General features: G+C 41.9%; 1 protein-coding gene across 1 annotated transcript in view; it reads right to left on the bottom strand.

Moving 5' to 3' along the window:
* Positions 1-19,313, bottom strand: part of Cap2 (cyclase associated actin cytoskeleton regulatory protein 2) — a 127,069-nt gene that overhangs the window by 5,793 nt on the left and 101,963 nt on the right. The window contains exons 8-11 of the mRNA XM_026402183.2: positions 8,149-8,338; positions 5,931-6,103; positions 4,742-4,865; positions 4,573-4,655 (exon numbers count right to left, since the gene is read on the bottom strand). Coding sequence (XP_026257968.2) covers positions 4,573-4,655; positions 4,742-4,865; positions 5,931-6,103; positions 8,149-8,338 — 570 coding nt within the window. The remainder of the gene's footprint in view (positions 1-4,572; positions 4,656-4,741; positions 4,866-5,930; positions 6,104-8,148; positions 8,339-19,313) is intronic.

Genomic DNA, 19,313 nt, shown 5'->3' with positions numbered 1-19,313 from the left:
GTAAGTACAGGGCTCAGCCACAAATAAAAGAATAATAATACATATGTGTATTTAAAAAATGTGTCAGCAGCTATGTTTTGATAATATCGAGATTTGCTTATTTTATAATGATGTAGAGCATTTACATTCTGACCAAAGCTGTGTGAATACTAGGCAAGCAGAGCAAAGGGATGTCTTGTCACTGTCTCTTAGAACGTATTTATACGTTGCTAGAGTATGCCAAAATCCTGAAGTGTCCTGGGTATTGGAAAAGGCAATAGCAAAAATTAAAAATAGCCCTGTTATGTTAAGAACTGCAATTTCCACAGCATTTTGGTCAATGACGTATTTGAATACATTATAAACATGGCTTTCCCTGGTAGTCTCTGAATACTTTAGGAACAGAGAGTGTTTCTTATCAGGAGAGTTGGGCCAAAGAGCTCCTCTGCTGAGTGACAGGTGGCATGTGAGCTTGCGCAGGCGGCTACTCCTGCTCTACCTCTAAGTTCCTCTTTTAGTCTCATGTAGTTTTTCACAAACATGTTTCTCCATAAAATTTTTAACATTCCCATTGACTTCTTGGGTCTCTCTCTTTTCCCATAATTTGTGTATTTTACTATGATGTTTGCCAAAAGTAGGATGACTGGTCAGATCCTGTGAACTTCAGTCTTGACCTGGTTATTCCTTTCAATCTTTTAATAGCATTATTGAAGGAAAACCTGCAAACATAAATTCACCCATCTTGAGTGTACAACTCCATTATATTTAATAAATTCACAGACTTGTGCAATCATCACTACAACCCAGTTTTAGAACATTTCCATCATCCTCAAAATATCCCTAATGGCCACTCACAATCCATCCCCACCCCCACCCCCACCCCAGGCCACCACTAAGCGGTTTTCTGTTTCTATTGTGTGCAGGCCCTTTTAAGTGCTTTAAATAGGTAATGACATTCCCTTGGTTTGAACATGCCAAAGTTCAAAAAGTATTCACTAAATGTTTTTCTCTGAATTGCACTGCTGAATTTCTATCATTCTGATACAAGAAAACATGACTTAATAATAATAAAAATATTACAATATATTTCAAAAATAGAAAAATATATAAAGAATAATACAACAAATACAGCAATGTGTATATGCTACCAATAGCTTCATCCGAGTGATTCATTTTGGCTTATTTCCTATTTTTTTAAGAGACTAAAATTTTCTAATATTGTTGAAACATATACCACCTCACTGATCTCTCCTTCCTCTGTAACTGCTCTTCTGGATTTTGTGCTTCTGATTCACCAAGTCTGTCTATTGTTCACCAGGTCTGTCTGTTGGTTAAAGTGATTGGCATGGCTACCCTGAGTTCTCAGAAGTACATTTACTATGTGGTATTGTTTGCATGTCTTCAATCTTTTTATAAATAGGTACATTGCACAACGTCTGCCACTCTGTAACGCCTTCATTGCTCAATACCATTTTATACACGCAGCTGCGGAGCCTTCATTTTCACTAACGTGCAGTGTTCTGTGAGGAGGATGTATTCACTTGCCAGTTGGTGGACATTTAAACTGGTTGTTTTTACTGGCATTCTGAATGACACGGCATCAAATACGTTTCGAGTCTCCTTGGCATATGTACGAGTGCTTCTTTAGTGTTTATTCCTAAGAGCAAATTAGTCACACAGTATGATGTGACTTCATGAGATGGGGCCAGTTTGCTCAGCAGTGAGTGCAACAGAATCACTCTCCCAACACGGATGCACCACGGTTCTCATGTTCCATTTCTCTTAACATATAGGCAATCCTCAACTCGAAGTTCTTAGAGTATGAGATTCAGTTCAAGGCACCCTGCAAAGGGCATTCTGAATCCAAAACTGTGTGAAAATATATTTCTAATTATTAACTTTACATACACCTATGCCTATGCATATATATGTATTCACTTACATATACACCTACATATAGGTATAGATATGTATACGTATGTTTCTATACACATAGATATCCACATATATCTACATGTATGTATACTCATATGTATCAACCAATTCTGTTTTCCTTCTCTGAGTTGCTTTAATAATCTTTGCCCATTTTCCTATTAAATTGTTAGTTTTTTTTTCCTTATTGATTCATGGTCCATTCTTTATATATTCTGGACATAAATTCTTTTTGTTTATCTGCAAAGATTTCCCCAAATTTATGGTTGTCTTTCAGCTTTGTATATCAGATCTACTTGTTAAACTATAATTTTATATTTATTTTTTATTTGTTCTTATTATATACATGATAGTAGAATGTATTTTGACATATTATGCGTGCATGGAGTATAACTTCCCATTCTTTCGGTTGAACATCATGGGGAGTTCCTTTCCCCCCATTTTAATTTTAATGATATTTACTAATTTTAGATTAATTGGTTCTTCTCTTTATGGTTTGTGCTTTTTGATCCAATTAGTTTCTTTCTTTCTTTGAGGTCACCAAGACGTTCTGCATGTTATTCTCAGAGTTCAAAAGTATTTCTTTTCATAATTAAAACTTTACTTTTATGTATGATGAGAATTCAGTATATATTTTTTTTCCCAAATAGATAATCAATTGTCCTAAACACACACTTCTATTAATGTATCTATCTATTTCAGGGCTTGCCAGGCTGTTTGTGAGTCTTTTTCTATACTTCCCACACTATAACGTTTTCAATGACTCAATATCTGGTATGCAAGTCCATTCAGCTTGTTCATTTGCTTTCAAATCGTTTTAGCTATTCTTGTCCACTAGTTTTCCAAATGAATTTTAAGGCCATTTTTCATCAAAAATCCTGTTGAGATGTTTGAGTTGAGTTTCACTGAACTTATGGGTTAAATAAATGGAGACCACTGATACTGACGTCTTTCTGTCCATTTATTTACATCTCTTTTGTGTTCTTTATGAATACCTTCCATTTTGGTTGTTATTTTTTCCCTAAGCACCCTACAGTTTGGTTGTGATTTAAAATATTATTTTGTATTACATTTTCTAAGACTTATTTGTAGTATAAAGACAGATTGTTGATTTTTGCATGCTGATGTTGTATCCAACCATCTTGCTGAATGTTTCTTCAGTTTCATAGTTTGTTAATTCTCTTGGATTTTATGTAAAGGCAATCATATTTTTAAAAATATTTTTTCTTAGTTGTCAATGGGACTTTATTTTATTTATTTATACGTGGTGCTCAGAATTAAACCCAGTGCCTCATACATGCTAGGCAAGAGCTCTACCACTGAGCTACAACCCCAGCCCAAGGCAATCATTTTGTTGGCAAATAAGGACATCTTTTTTCTTCCTTTTCCAGTTTTATATCCCTCAATTATTTTTCTCATCTTATTGCACAGATTGTACCTTTAATACATCACTAGAAGCAATGATGGAAGGAATTTTCTTATTTTTCTGACTTTAATGGCAATTCTAAAATTTTAAATTAAGTATGAGTTTTGCTGTAGCATTTTTCAAGATACCCTTACTTTGTTGACAGAATGTAGTATAGCCTCTCTGACTTTTTCCTAATATTATCAGCTATAGCTCCAGAGCTGGCATTAGTGCCCAGGTGTCCTGATGCCCAGTCAGGATTATTTCCATTTGACAGACACATGCAGAACTAACTTCTAAAATTACCATCAGTGAAATGTAAATGTGCACACAGGGGACTCTAATTAAAGGTTTCAGTGGTGACCAGCAACTTGGGAGGCTGAGGCAGGAGGATTCAATTTTGAGGTGAGACCCTGGCTCAAAAGAAAACAAAAAGAGCTGGGGATGTGGCTCAATGTTAGAGCACCCCTGGTTTAATTCTCAGGGCTATTAAAAAAAAGAAAGAAAGAAAAAGAAAAAAGTGTCAGGAAAGCAAAAAGATTTGTGCAGTCAAAATCTAATTTGAACAAACATTCTTGGGAAGTATCAGGTGGTAAAGGATAATTAACAATAGAGAAAAATGTAGCCAAAGACAGAAGTCACAGTTGGCCAAAGATGTGAGACACCCTCTAGATTTTGGTGTATTGTTAAATCCCATTTGGCTAAAGCAAAATTACTAAACGACTACAGGTTTTCTTGTATTTTTGAAAATTCAATTTCAATTTGACTTCCCAGGTGTTATTCTGATTACCTCACTAACTCTTAAGAAGAATTTTTCTTCTAAGACCAATTTTCCCAGTAGGGTTGGGGAAGAGTGCCTTAATTTTCCTGGGGATGATGGTGCTACGCTGAGAAATCTGCTTAGTATTTTTACACACACAGTAATTGATCCATTCCAATCCACCAAACATTTATTTATTAGACAACTACTGTGTGCAGGTCCTGTGCAAATCTCTGGAGCTGTAAAGATTAGTTAGTTGTCCTTGAAATAGACAGTAAACCAGTAGAGGGATGTGTTAGAGGCGGAGAAGGGGGAGTGAATGCTCAGAAGAAAGACAGGATGAGCCAGAAGAGGCAACGACAGAGCTATGTTTGGAAAGAACAGGAGCAGGAGTTTCCTGGGTGGATGTGGAGGAGTGAGGGTCCCCCTGCAGGCAGAGTGGGCGGTGCATGTGAGGCCACGGCCAGGGTGGAGCAGGGCTGGAAGGGCTGCTTACCTGGATCTGAATGTCCTTGGAGTTGATCACTTCCACGATCCCCACCACATTGTCAAACACCAGGCCAAACTTCTTACAGTTATCTAGAGGGGGAAAAGTCCACTAAATACTCACAGCATGCCTGAACACAACCCACCAGAGGAACCACAGAGCCGCCCCTTGGCCCTACCAATGGTAATAGAATTTATTTTCCCATTTATCTGGAGTGTCGATTTGTCACATTTGAAAACGTAAGCCACTTGTTTCAGTTCAGTCTCTGAAATCACGAGGTCATTCCTGTCCTCTTGATACTCCTAAAATTAAAACAGACACAAATATTAAGTTCGAGGATATACAGAGTCCACCGGGCACTGAAGTCACCATGCAGCTGGGATGATAGCTTTTCAGGGTGCTCTTCGTTCAGATCCATGTCCGCCCAGGCCTTACCTTGTCATCGTAATGACGAAAATGGATGGAACTACCTAGAAGGGGGTCAGGGTCAATGTGCAAGCATCGGGTACTGGCTCCCTGGTGAGTGGGCGGGGCTGAAGCAAGGGTGTGAGAGCTGTGGAGACACTGATGCCAAGGCCTTGATCCTGCAGCAAAATCCACTGTGCCACATAGGAGATTGGCAGAGGGGCTGCTGAAGGGACACAACAGCGGTCCAGCTCCACTGTGTTTTCAGGCCATGACAACCTTTCCAGGGATTTGGTCCTTATGCTTCTGGGATGCTCTCTGGAATGTAGAGGACACTAGCTTTCCCCACTTTCAAAATGTCCTTGTCCTGCTCACAGCGTTAGCCCTGAAGGTGGGGGTGGCAGCGGTAGTGTATGGCTGTATCAGGGCCTCCATCAGGGGCACCAAGGGAACACTACGCAGATCAGAACGGGGCACACCTTCCCCAGGCCACAAGCTATTGTGGTTTCTCACTGCCTGGTTGGAAGCTCATGGAAATGAGTAGTCAAATTCACAAAGACAGAAAGGAGAAGGTGGTCACCAGGGGCTGCGGGCAGGAGGCTAGGGGAGCATCATATGCTGGGCTCCGGGTTTTAGTTCTGCAAGATGCAGAGAGTTCCATGGAGTTCCATGGTTGGATGGTGGTAATGGTGCACAACAACGTCACTGCCCTTAATAATGTCACTGAAATGTACCCTTAAAATGGTTCACGCGTAAATTTTATGTTATGTGTATATTACCACAATTAAAAACAACTTTAAAAATGTTGAAGAAAATAATGCAAGAGAGTCAGAAAAAATTTATGGAAGCATTTGGAAATGCACAGTGCCTCCTCCAGCCAGCGTCCTTTCTCAAGACCCAGGAAAATGGATGGTGCATTCATCAAAGTGTGTGAAGAACACAGGTCAAAGGTCTTCACTCACCACCCTCCACTTCTTTCCTTCCAACTCGAACACTGGAGCATGTTTCTGGGGAGAAGAGGATTTGGGAGATGTGGGACTTGGAGTGTGGGATTTGGTTGGAGATCGCACTTGTCCTTGGGCCCGCAGGCTGGGATTCTTGTATGTCTTCTGGTCGTCTGTGACATGCCGGAGCCCTAGGAAAGCAACACACATGGGCACAGTTTTTTATGACATATGCAAAAGGAAAGATGCTTGATGTAAACAAGCAGAACTTCTGGTGGTGCTATTTTTGTTACAGAGTAGTTCTATGCATGTTAATGGTATTTCTTGTTGCCTAGTTAAAAGTTGATGGAAATGAGCAGCCGAATTCAGAGAGACAGAGAGCAGAATGGAGGTTGGTGTGTGTGTGTGTGTGTGTGTGTGTGTGTGTGTGTGTGGAGTGGGGGAGGGGAACAGGGATCCTGTGTAAGTTGATACTGATAGAAGCACCACGGGCACTTTTTAACTTGAGGCCCTCCGTCTTTAGGTAGAAATTCTGCAACAGACAAAACAAACAAAAAAAGCAGAACAACAACAACAACAACAACAAAACAACAAAAACCCAACTCCCATATCAATTACTACATTACCACAAAAAATCTCATGGTTTGTTTCTTTTCTCATGGCTAAATCACCCACAAGAACGGGCCTAAAAAGGCATTTGGGTGAGTGTATATCAGAGTATAGAATCAACTTCTATGCCCTGTTGATTCGGAGTACAGAATGCCTTTACGGTTTAGAATGCAAGCGCTTTTGACCCTGATATATCTTAACTGTTGTATTTTTAAAAATTAACCATCACTATGAGGACAAAGGCAGTTCGGTGATAGAGCTCCTCAGCAAGCCAGGACACCGCATCAGGACAGAGGTGCTGTCGTTGGCCATTTTCATTTCACTTGACCTCGATGCTTGGGTTTTAGAGGATGCTGCTGGAGCACCAGAGGCCGCAGGGGTGAAGTAGTGCAGTGGTTGACTGAGAACCCAGAGTCTCTGAGTTCTTCCTGCTCCACTGAGACCGTCTGCCTAGACTTGAAGAGTGTAGACGCCCTCCCAGCTATGGCGCCCTCCCCCTTTGTGTTGGGGGTGGGAGTGGAATGACTCATGCATCGCTGGCCTTGGGGTTTATGGTTTGAATCTGGAATGTGCCCCCCAAAGCCCATGTGTTGAGATCTCTAGAGATGAAAATTAATCCGAATGTTTATGAATATCAATACATATATAGCATACAGGGACATAAATATGACCATGTGCATGTAGAGGTACATGAATATGGATGTGTATGTGTACATGAAAATGAACATGTACACATACACATGCATGAATATGCAAATATATATGGATATGAGTACCAATAAGAACATGTACATAAATATGAATATGAAGGTGTCACGTACATAATTATGAACATGTGTATGATTACATATGATAATATGAATGTGTACATGAGTATGAATACATGCACATGAATATGAAAGTGTATATGAGCATGAATAAGAATGTGTTAATTTACATGTGCATGAATTGAATGTGTATGAATATGCATATGTGTATAAATATGCATATGTATATGAATATGCATATGTACATGTACCTTAAAAAGTACATGAATAAGAATGTGAATGTCCACACATACATGTGCATGAATATGACTGCGAATGTGTGCATGAACATGTGAATGAATGTGTGCATGAACATGAATATAAATATACTCTCCATTGATGAGATCCCACTCCAAATGCAGCAAGTTTTGGAGGTGGGACTTTTAGGTAATCACTGGGGCTCTGACCTCATCAGCTGATTAATCCATTTGCTGGATTAATCTACTGAGAGCTCTATAGTCTACTGCGTGGAAACTGTAGGCAGATGGGGCATAGGTGGGGGAGGTAGGGCGCCCGGGGCCTGGCCTTGGACTACGTCTGACCTTGTCCCTTCCTCTCCCTCTCTGCCTCTGTGCTTACTGACTGCCTGGAGGTGAGCGGCCTTCCGTTGCCCTTCTGATGCAAAGTTCTGCCTCATCTTGGCCCAAGGAATAGAGGTGTCCAACAAATGAACTGAACCTGTGAAACTCTGAGTTGAAATAAACTTTTCTAAGTTGTTCTAGTCAGGCATTTGGGTCACAGTGACAAAAAGCGGACTGACACAGGATGGTGTTCCTGGAGGCAAAGGGAAAGCAGCACACTTCGGGGTCTCATGTGCTCACCTTTGGTGATGGCTTCTCCCTGGTTAAGCTGGGCAAACAAAGCCGAACGAGAAGGAGAGGACTCCTCTTTTCTGCCTTCGTTCTCAAAGAGTGGAGGTGGTCCTGGGGGAGGCGGTGGAGGAGGAGGTGGCGGGAGGCCAGGCCCAGAAGAGAGGACAGAAAACGCCGATGCCGTGGTGGCTACGGGACCCTGCGGAAGGCAGAGGAGGGGGCTGCCCTGAGCCTGGGGCCTGCTGGGGTGTGGCCAGAGTTCCCCAGAACCTGCTGCCAGAGAGGGAGTGGGGCTGAGGACCCCCAGGGGCCCCCCAGGCGAATGGGTGCTGCGTGGTTCTGTTCAGGATCCTGGATGGAGGCAGGGCCTGCCTGGGGACATGACTGTCAGTAGAATCTGCATGTCCAGGAGCCCACTGCCAACTCAGGCAAACAAGGCCACATTCACAAGTTCGAGTCCAACGCTCAGGATAGGAAAAGAACTGGACCTTGGCCAATTCAGAATCCTAAGGGGAAAAGTGGTCCAGCTGATAAAATTAGCTTTACAGGGACACTGGAAACTGCAACCACCCAGGACAGAGAGGACAAGAAGGGGGGAAGGCGAAAAATAACCCAGGGTTCCTAATGTTTTTGAACTTTTCTTCCCCCCAGTATTAGGGGTGGAACTCAGGGGCGGTTATCCCCGGAGGCACGTCCCCAGCCCTTTTTATTTTTTTCTTTTGAGACAGGGTCTCACCAAGTTGCTTAGGACCTCACCAAATTGCTGAGGTTGGCTTTGAACTTTTGCTCCTTCTGCCTCAGCTTTCTGAGCCACTGGGATTACAGACATGCACCACTGCCCCTGGCTGTGTTTTTTAATCTTTTTGAGCAGCTCAAGAGAGAAATACTGAAAATCTTTGGAAATCTTTTTCCACATATACATGCTTCAAATTGACCTCCAAAGACCATATGTGACCTGTCAGACCTGCAGATCGTCTCAGGTAATGACCTAAAGACTAGCAAAGGGCTCTTGGCAGGCAGACCAATCAGAGACCAAGGGAAACCAGAGCCTTCCCGAGAAAGGGCTGGGCTCATTTTCATCTTCTTTGCTATGTGAAGTGCAACCTTGGTTTCCAATATGGAGGTCCAACGAGGGCAAATGGCAGTCGAGGATGATAGAAAAGGTATCCCAGACATCCAAAGACACCCCAGAAAACCAAAGGCTGAATGTTGTCTCTGATGTGCAGAAGCTGATCCGAAATAAGAGGTAGGGGGATTAAAAAAAAAAAAGAACATAAGAAACATCAGGGGAGTAGACAAAGGGGAATGAAAGGAAGGGAAGAGGAACCGGATAGAGAAAGAAAGTGGAAGGAATCTGACCAAACTTTCCTAGGTACAGATATACCACAGTGAATATCACCACTGTACACATCCACAAGACACTAATTTTGAAAAAAAATATAAGTAATAACAAAGATCAGTAGACAGAGGGAAGGGAGCAGGGGGAGGGAGGAGGGAAGGGAAGAGGGAACTACTGGAGACTGAATTAGAATAAATTATATTCCACGCTTTTATAATTATGTCAAAAGGAATCATATTGTCATGTATAAAAAGAACCAATAAAACTATATAAACTACATATAAATAATAAAACATATATAATAAAGGATATTTATATATGTATACACACACACACACACACACATATATATATATATATATTTTATTTTTAAACCCTGAAGTAGAACTGTTTTATCTATGATAATAAATCATAAGCCAATTCAACTTTAAGAAGTCAGGATACTTGGGCTGAGGCTGTGGCCCAGTGGGAGAGCACTTGCCTAGCATGTGTGAGGCACTGGGTTTGATCCTCAGCATCATATAAAAAAATAAATACATAAAATAAAGGTGAGAAAGAAATTTTAAAAAAATCAGGAATCTTAAAATATTGGGAATGATGGAAGTGTGGCCTAGATTCATAGACTTTTAATACAACATATAATACATAAAATATTACATAGGGGTTAATAAACATTAACGAACACAGAACATCCCTTCTTTCACAAACAGCTCAGTATTACCAGGTGCCAAAATTAGTTAGTTTTTGCCTATAATAGTTTTCGAAAACAAGCTCTTTTCATAGTACTTATAAAATCTCTGTTCAATGTAGAATTACTCTGAAAAGATTCATCTCTTATTCAGAAAGGGTGTTTTTAAAACCCAGCAGGCCGGAAGTCTCGTCTCTTGAAGATGTCATCGGTAATAAGTTTTTGTTTCTAGGGAAGCAGCCAGACTCCATCAGGATTCTGGGGTCAAGTAGAAAATGATTTCAAGTTCTTGAGACCAACCAATTTTTCCCCAGCATCTACACAATTTTCTATCATGTCACTGGGGTGCAATTTGAGAATCTGCTTTGAATCACAAACAGCATATAATACAAGCTTTATGCATCAAATGACATTCCAGTCCTCAGTTACAGACACGAGAAACCACTTCTGCTCATAAGCCTGTAATAATTCATATAGCTGTGGAGGGAACAGATCCCTCCTCCCCCCCTGCAACTCTGCAGCTTTACTGATCTCCTATTTTGTGGACAGGGGACATGATACTGGCTCCTAAATTTTAGAATGATTTAGATGGTTCTTTGGCTCTCAGAATTGAACTTCTCTCCACAAGCCAGTAAAAGACTTGGAAACTGATAAACCACGTAGTCAGCTTTTTGGAATTTTGTTGCTTTTATGTGATTGACCCAGGACAGCAGACAGATGATTTACTGTGACAGATGTTGAAAACAAAAGTCAAAGAAATCAGGGCCCTGGGACCTGTTAGAACTCCGCATCACATGCTCTCAGGAATCCCGGCCACAAGTAGCAGCCACACCAACTGGAATCCCAGCCTGACACTGAATCTCAAGGCATCCTAATGAGAAAAAGGGGCAATCAATGGTCCAGGAAGGGATGGCCTGAGAATTATGGGAAGTCTAGTATGTACTAAGCACCGATCATTTTCATTTATTTAGTGAATATTTAATGCTTAGTAATAACAGTCTTTATGCCAGGGGTTCTGAAGCTTGTCTGAACATTAGAAGCATCTGGGATCTTTTGACATCCTCCAAGCCCAGGCCACTGTGCACAGACACTCTCTGGGGGAGGGGGTTGGGTAGCACCTGTCCTCTGAAGCTCCCTCAGTGATTCCAAAGCGCATCTTCAGGACTACCGCTCTGTCCTATGTGCTGAGATTAACCTTAATCACAACATTCTTACCAGGACTATTGAAATCCTTCAAACATAAAGCAGAGAATCAGAGAGGTTGTTGAAATTCCATAATAAAGCCACCAGCTCATGGCAGAGACATAATTCATGAATGTATCTGCTTGATTCCAAAGCCTTCTGAGAAATCCTTTATGTTGTATTTAGATTTTGAAAAAGTCACTAGTCAATGGGCTGGGATTGTGGCTCAGTGGCAGAGCCCTTACGTCTCAAGTAGGAGGCACTGGGTTTGATCCTCAGCACCACATCTACACAAATAAATAAAATAAAGGTATTGTGTCCATCTACAACTAAAACAAATTTTTAAAAAGTCACTAGTCAAATGAAACACCAGAGGTATGCATTGCCTTGACATGTATGTAGAGTTGCATTTGAGCTTCTGATTAGAGGATTGGGGTGCTGGAGGTGGCATATGAAGCTCAGCTTAGTTTTTATATCCACCCTTACTCTATTGCAGCTGATCAAGCTCCTACAGCTGACTCTGGAACCAGACTCCAACATATAAGGCCATAAGATCCTTTGGGTGGACATAAGTCAGGCTTGATGTTGGTCTTGCTGTGACTTGGTGCCCCGGTTCTCGCCTTAATTTATGATTCCTAAATATCCACTGGTTCCAGTAGTGGGGTCCTCATGCCCAAGTCCTGGCTGGCTAACTGGTGCTCACATTGCTCCAGCACGGGGTCTTGCTCTCCTCCTGGGGACTGGAAATTGAAGGTCACCATCCTTAGCGGTGACATACCTGGTTGTCTAGACTGGACCGGGATGAGTGCCTCAGGTCAGGGCCTGGAGGATCAGTCTCCACTAAGGGATCCACAGCTTCTTGTTCACATTGGGTCAAAGAGAATGGAACTCAAGGAGAGAGGGCAGAGTTTGTATCTTTGAATTGGAGTGAGGACCATCTAGAGGTACAGGAGGATAATCCCTGGTGGGCAAACCTTAGGAGTGTCTCTGAGCCAACAGCACCTGCCCCAGGGGCCTGAGAGGATGACCCTTGACAGGGTTCCTTCCCTGCTGGGCACCATGGAGGTCCTGAGAAACTGCGTTCATTTCTTTTTAAAAAAACCTTTTCTTATTTTTAAAATTGTGACTGGTTCTTTTTAGTTACACATGACAGCAGAATCTATCTTGATATAATTATACAAGCATGGGTTATATCTTATTCTAATTAGGACCCTATTCTTGTGGATGTACACGATGGTGGGATTCACCGTGGTATTTTCATAAATGTACATAGGAAAATTATGTCAGATTCATTCCACTGTCTTTCCTTTTCCTGTCTGATCCCTTCCCTTCATTACCCTTTGTTTAATCTACTGAACTTCTAATCCCTCCAGCTCCCTTATTGTGGGTTAGCTTCTACCTACTACTGAAAACATTTGACCCTTGGTTTTTGGGGATTGGCTTATTTCATTAAGCACAATAGTCTCCAGGATCCATCCATTGGCAAATGTCATAAAGTCATTCTTTTTTTTATAGATGAATAATATTCCATTGAGTATATATGCCACATTTTCTTTACCCATCTATCTGTTGAAGGGCACCCACATTGGTTCCATAGCTTAGTTATTGTGGATTGAGCTGCTATAAACACTGATGTGGCACATCACTATAGTAGGCTGATTTTAAATCCTTAGCACAGTATTGGGACAGCTGGGTCATATGGTGATTCCATTCTTAGTTTTTTGAGGAATCTCCATACTGCTTTCCAGAGTGGTTGCACCAATTTGCTTGCATTCGTTTCTCTGAATGGAGGCTACAGGTCAGATCTGCACATGTAGAATAAACAAGGGTTTTTAATGAGACAACTTGTTTAATTGCAAATTATTTGACTATTTCTTGTCCTTCTCAAAGAAGGCTTTCCTTAATTCTTTCTTCTACAATATGTCTTACTCTAACAATTACTTTCATTTTATTGCCGCAGTATAAAAGCTTACATTTTAGTGCTTGGAACCTAGGATAATGATGTCATGTGACTTGCACAAGGTCAAGGTCACAGAGCTGGGAAAGCCAGGCTGAGAGCTGAATGGAGTATCCTGCTGTAGGAACTCAGGGAGAGAGATTTTAACTCTGCTGAAGCAGCAATGACCCGCACACAAATGCTTTTTTAAAAAAACTTCTTTATAATGTTGATAAAATGAGTCTTTTAAGTATCTTAGAGACATAGATTGGGGACAATTGAAAAAGACATTCTATTAAAGTCATGTAACAATGGCTTACAAGTTAAAAAGAAAAAAGGAAAAAGAAAAGCAGCACACTTAGGATTTTAAATGGCCATATTCACAGTGCAAAAGTTCACTTATGTTGCAAGAACACAGCACAAAACGTAAAAATGCTGCTTTTAAGGTCTATTAAGACTAATTTTGAGAGCAGATGTTTGATTATATACTTTTTTTTTCTGGTACAAAGACTTTTTTAAAAGTTGATGTACTGCAAATCCCCTTCTCTAAATTAATTTCATTGTCCTGGGAACAGCTGCTTCTTCTGTTTTTAAATATATGAACTGTAAAATAATGAAGCCATTGTAAGCAGCACACATGGAAAGTTGATAATTTTTGGTGACATATACTATATATAATACAGTTGTACACTGACGCGCACTGTAATTTGTTTTCATTACAAGCTACTTCTTGAAATAATTACTAATCATTTTATTACTTTAGAATTTAGATTTTATTATGAAGGAAAAATTGCTTCTGGTTCATAAATGGAGTCTCCATATTGCTTTGCTGGTGGTAATTGTATATATAATTAACAATCCACTTTTATTCCCTTCTCCCCAGCATAAACACTTGTCTTAATTATCCAGTTAATTCAGGTGCAGTCTACATTTGGATTTAATCAAGCTATAAAAATTGCTCCAATTATCCCTTCTGTTGAGTTTATGGAAAGTAAGACCAAAAGGGCACTTTTCAGGGGGTCCGAAGCCAGAGGAGGGGCTGCTGTGGTACAGGCCTAAACTGTACCTCGGAGGGCTTTGTAGAGCTCTTTATCCTCCAAGAAGAGACCGAGGGGACTTAAGCCGGGGAGAAACATATATATATATATATATATATATAAATGACATTCACCACTGACTTTAAGAATAGGCCAGGCCAGGTGCAGTGGTGCACGCCTGTAGTCGCAGTAGCTCAGGAGGCTGAGGCAAGAGAATCTCAAGTTCAAAGCCAGCCTCAGCAAAACTGAGGCACTAAGCAACTCAGTGAGACCCTGTCTCTAAATAAAATACAAAATAGGGCTGGGATGTGGCTCAGTGGTTGAGTGCCCCTGAGTTCAATCCCAGTAGTGCCCCACCCCCCCACCTCCCGGCCAAAAAAAAGAATTGGCCAGGCCATCAATGTCTTGATTGGTATTTTTACAAATTTTTAAAAAGCAAAACCAATAAAATAAAAGCATCATAGAATAATTTCATGAAACAGGTGGACTATGTTGCCCACGAGCCTTTGCTAGGATCTTTTCTATGAAACTAGCCCAGTGATGATGATATTTTGAGGCACCTGTCCTTAAGTATTTGTGAAAATCGTAGCTAAAGCCACAGAAATCAAACAGCTGACATGCAGTGGTGTCTGTGGGTCCCTCCCACCCCGTCACCTGTCCCTCTGGGACACACACTCAGCTCCCTCCAGTTTCTGGGTCAGATTCTCTCCTTGTCCACTGCTGAACCATCTGGGCTCAACAGTCACCTCTTTACCATTAATGATCTCCAGGTGACAGTGACAAGTGACCTGCGCCCAATCATAAAAAGTTTAAAAGTCACAAGGCCCTTACCGTCACAAATACACTTACATCTTCACACTCTAACCACAGGAGCTCACTATGTTTTACAACAACTTTTTTTTTTTTTTTTTTTAGTTGTCAATGGACTTTTATTTTATTTATATGCGGTGCTGAGAATCAAACCCAGCACCTCACACATGCAAGGCATGCGCTCTACCACTGAGTCACAACCCCAGCGCTACGATAATGTTTTAACAAAAGGCCGTTAATTAATTTTTTCAAAGGCAAAGAATCCCAAATGACCTGGTACAATGTAACACAGAAACCAACAGGGTGTGACCCTCTCAGCCTCCAATAGGAGCAAGTGATGCACAGAAAGAACCATCAGGTTCAGAAACACTGGCAACGACTGTAAACACATAAGTCAGAAGCCTAACAGCAAAATAAGTAAGTAAATAAATAAATGAATAAATCAAAGTTCACAGATTCACAATTTGGGGTTCATGTTTTAGATATCAAAACTAATTTATTTCTATTTTCTGCCAGATGTACCTTGGCCCATAACTTAGCCCAACGGACACATTTCCAAGGGTGTCAACCTCTATAAGAACCTGCAGATTTTACATTCCTATCTATATCACGCTTTCATGGCAAGATCACCGTAATCAAGAAAGAGGACTGTGCAGAAACTGACAGATGATCATCCTGAACAACTGTCCGCCAAAGTGAAGGGAGGACTTTAAGTCTCTTTTCTTCTTATTTGCATCACTTTTTAGAATTTTGAGACTTCTTCTCTTCTGCCAATGGAAACAAAATTCCTGGGAACATTTCCAAGAAAACAGGACTGCTAATAATGCCATAATGAAGTCCTGTGCTGCGCTTCAACAGTATGTTTATTAATAATTTTAAGAATGTTAATTTGGGGACCATTTCCCACTTCATCTATGGAAAGGGAACACGGTGGAATAGCAGGTTCCCATAGAAACGCCAATAGCATTTTATATGTAATCAACATAAACAGCTGGCCCCACGACGACTAAGGTCACGTGGGCCTGTTACCTTCAGTTTGCTTCCCAGGCAAAGCTCCAGATGCCCTTCCCCCAGACGGAAAAGCAAAGGTCATTAAAAACCCAAATCTCAGGGTTTCAGTGATGATTTCTAAACGTTTCCCTCTTCCCCGTCCCTCCCACCTTCCTGTGCTCTCTGAATGTGGCTCCTTTAATGAGGTGGAAGGACCAGGTTTGACAGTAGATGAGAAAATGAAAAGAAAGAAGAAATAAACTCACTCCAGAGAAGTAACAGCCTGGGAGAGACAAACAGCCCACCTTAGTGTCTCGGCCACTGACTTAGTGTTTCTCTGCTTGTTGACCAGTTGATCTATGTGTCCTTTCCAAAAATGTAGGTGGTGACTTCTGTTTGACATGCCCAACGTAGAAACTTACATTTTTTTAGTTGTAGTTGGACACAATTCCTTTATTTTATTCATTTATCTTTAAGTGGTGCTGAGGGTCGAACCCAGTGCCTCACACAAGCGAGACGCATGCTCTACCGCTGAGCCCCAACCCCAGCCCCAAAGTAGAAATTTTCCATATAAGCAGACCAAGCCCTCGAAACAGAGGCCAGAAGAATACATGGGACACAGTGTCATTGGCTCAAGTGATCCACATGTTCTGTGAACATCGTCTTGATAAGTAGCCTTAATGATTAGTTTGGCCTTGCTTTGCTGCTGATATCTGGACCAAATCTGGAATTTCCAGATTGTCTTTTCCTCTTTTCTGTCAGCATTGGCAACTTGAAAATACAATTTCTCATGAAAAAAAAAAAAGAGATAAAATTAAATTTTCCATGGGAAAACTTTGCAGAGTTAAAGATAGCAGAGTTTCCCCATCAAAAAGACCAACTTCAGAGAGCCAACAGTTATATAAAGACTGAGAGTGGCATGTGGCTTGAATTAGCTGGACAACTACTCCATTTGGATAGAAGAGCTTAAGTCTGAACACCCTGAATTCAAGTTTTTGTTTTTCTTTGGATTTTAGGGTCATAAAGAAACTGTTGTACTTTTTCAAATTATCCATGGTTGGTAAATGGTCGGGGTGAAGGCAAAGGAAAAATAGTTGCTGTTGCAAAGACTATTTATATTAGGTTTTGTATTACATAATGTATCTGAATGGATTTTATTTACCCAAGAAAATTTTTTTTTAAATGAAAATAACCAAGAAGAACCAAGTTCCTGAGCTTTATCAGTGAGGCACACTAAGTTAGAGGGACTGTTGACTCAACGTCAGTTCCAAAGTTCACAGGAAAAGGTCAGCTGGTGCTTAGACCTAGGCAAGGGACTGCGATTAGTTCCATTGACATCACAGGTAGACTCAATGAACTGTGGCCAGGGCTTGCCTCTGTGCTCTGTCTTATGACGGTTTTATTTTACCTTTAGAAGGTCGTCTGTCTTTCCTTCCTGTATTTTCTTAAGAAATCCTTTTTGCTTAATCTAATACCAGCTTCTGCTTCTTTTGTCAGTCCTCTCAAGATGGGAGGCAGCGGCGGCCAGGGGAAGGAACAGGGGAGGTGTCCTTGACCTGCAAGAGGACGCCCCGTCCATGCCACTGCCATCACCGAGTAGAAGTAAAGGCATGGTTTTTACCTGGTTCTTCAACAATGGACATGGAGTAAACATTTTGCAAATTTCATTGCCAAGAAACGTGATCACAAATGAATGCTTTTGATTCATCAAACGTGTGTGGACGTCATCGGTTTCTAAGGCCCTGGGGCAGTCACTGCTGCAGATCTCAGGTTCAACTGAAAAAGGACCCTGAGCTCATGGCCTCAAAGGAGAGAGTTCTGTGGTCCCAGACGCTTGGCTCTTGGTTTTTGAGTCTTCACTAAGACCTGACTTGGTTTGGAAAGCTCTTCCCCAATTTACTGTCTGGAAAACTCTCTGGTACCCTTCAAGCTCAACTCAAATGCTTCTTCTTTTTGTAGGTTTTACAAAGCTCTTCCAAGAGGAATTCCCTCTTTCTCTAGACAGGGCCCATCAGGACTCTCTGGGGACACTTCTCATTATATCCTCATCATCTGTCCGGCTGTGAGTTAAGGTTTGGTCATCTCTGGAGCCTGTATCTCTTGTTACTCTTTTTTTTTTTTTTTTTGTGCCAGGGATTGAACTCAGGGATGCTTAACGACGGAGCCACATCCCCAGCCCTTTTTATATTTTATTTAGAGATAGTCTCTCATAAGTTGCTGAGGCTGGCTTTAAACTTTTGATCCTCTTGCCTGTAATCTGCTGGGATTACAGGTGTGCGCCACCAGACCCGGCTTTGTTACACACCTTAATGCCACCAGTGACAGGCACCATGCCCGAAACACAGAATCGCCTCCTAAATATTGACTGATGTGAATAAATTACTGCTTTACAAGGGAGAAAGTGCTCAAGGAAGTACAAACTCTAAGAAGTGCTCTGGAGCTTTGGAGGTGAGCACGGGTAACTCCAGCTTGGGGCAGGCATGGTGATGAGCACAGCTCAGAGAAGCTTCTAGAAAGAAGGCTGATTTAAACAGAGCTGGAAGGGTGGTAAGATCCCACGCCAGGAAGCCAGAGGAAGGGATGCCAGGAGCAGGGGACGTGAGCGCCGTCCTGTTAAGGATCCCATGCAATCTCAGAGCACTCAGCGCTGTCCTTCAGAAGACCACCCGATGCTGCAGACATTCAGGGAAACCACTGCCCCTCGGCGACACGGTGAGGATGGCCTCTGGGCCTGCACGGAAACGTGCACACCAGACGTCACCAGTGCACCCCCGCTCTGCCCCTCTGGATTGAAAAGGGTATTGTTTGAATCCGTTCCTCTCCAAAGGAGTCCTTGATGGATTTGGGCCATTTAAAAAGATAAAACTTGTTGTTCAGGGAGGATGAGAGTCTCCCACCCCTCAGTGACGAGGATGGGCTGCAGCTTTCTCTGCCAGGGCCCTTTCTCCCTAGGGGTGGGGGGTGAGATGCACAAAGTCTTGTAGCCCTGGCAGAGTCCCGGGAGGGCCAGTCTTCAGCGGTGGGGGATCTGGGGAGCAAAAGCCAAGGGATGGACCAGAGGCCTGGTGCATCTGTGATGAGGGAAAACCCAGATGGCCAGAGCCAAGTGCACTAGCTCCAGGGTGGACATGGCTGAGTGTGTCCCCCAGGGGTACATGTGTTGGACGCCTGGCCCCAGTGTGGCCACGTGGA

The sequence above is a fragment of the Urocitellus parryii genome, chromosome 8 (genome assembly GCF_045843805.1).
Source record: "Urocitellus parryii isolate mUroPar1 chromosome 8, mUroPar1.hap1, whole genome shotgun sequence".
Lineage (NCBI taxonomy): Eukaryota > Metazoa > Chordata > Mammalia > Rodentia > Sciuridae > Urocitellus > Urocitellus parryii.
This window is presented reverse-complemented; position numbering and strand designations above follow the sequence as displayed.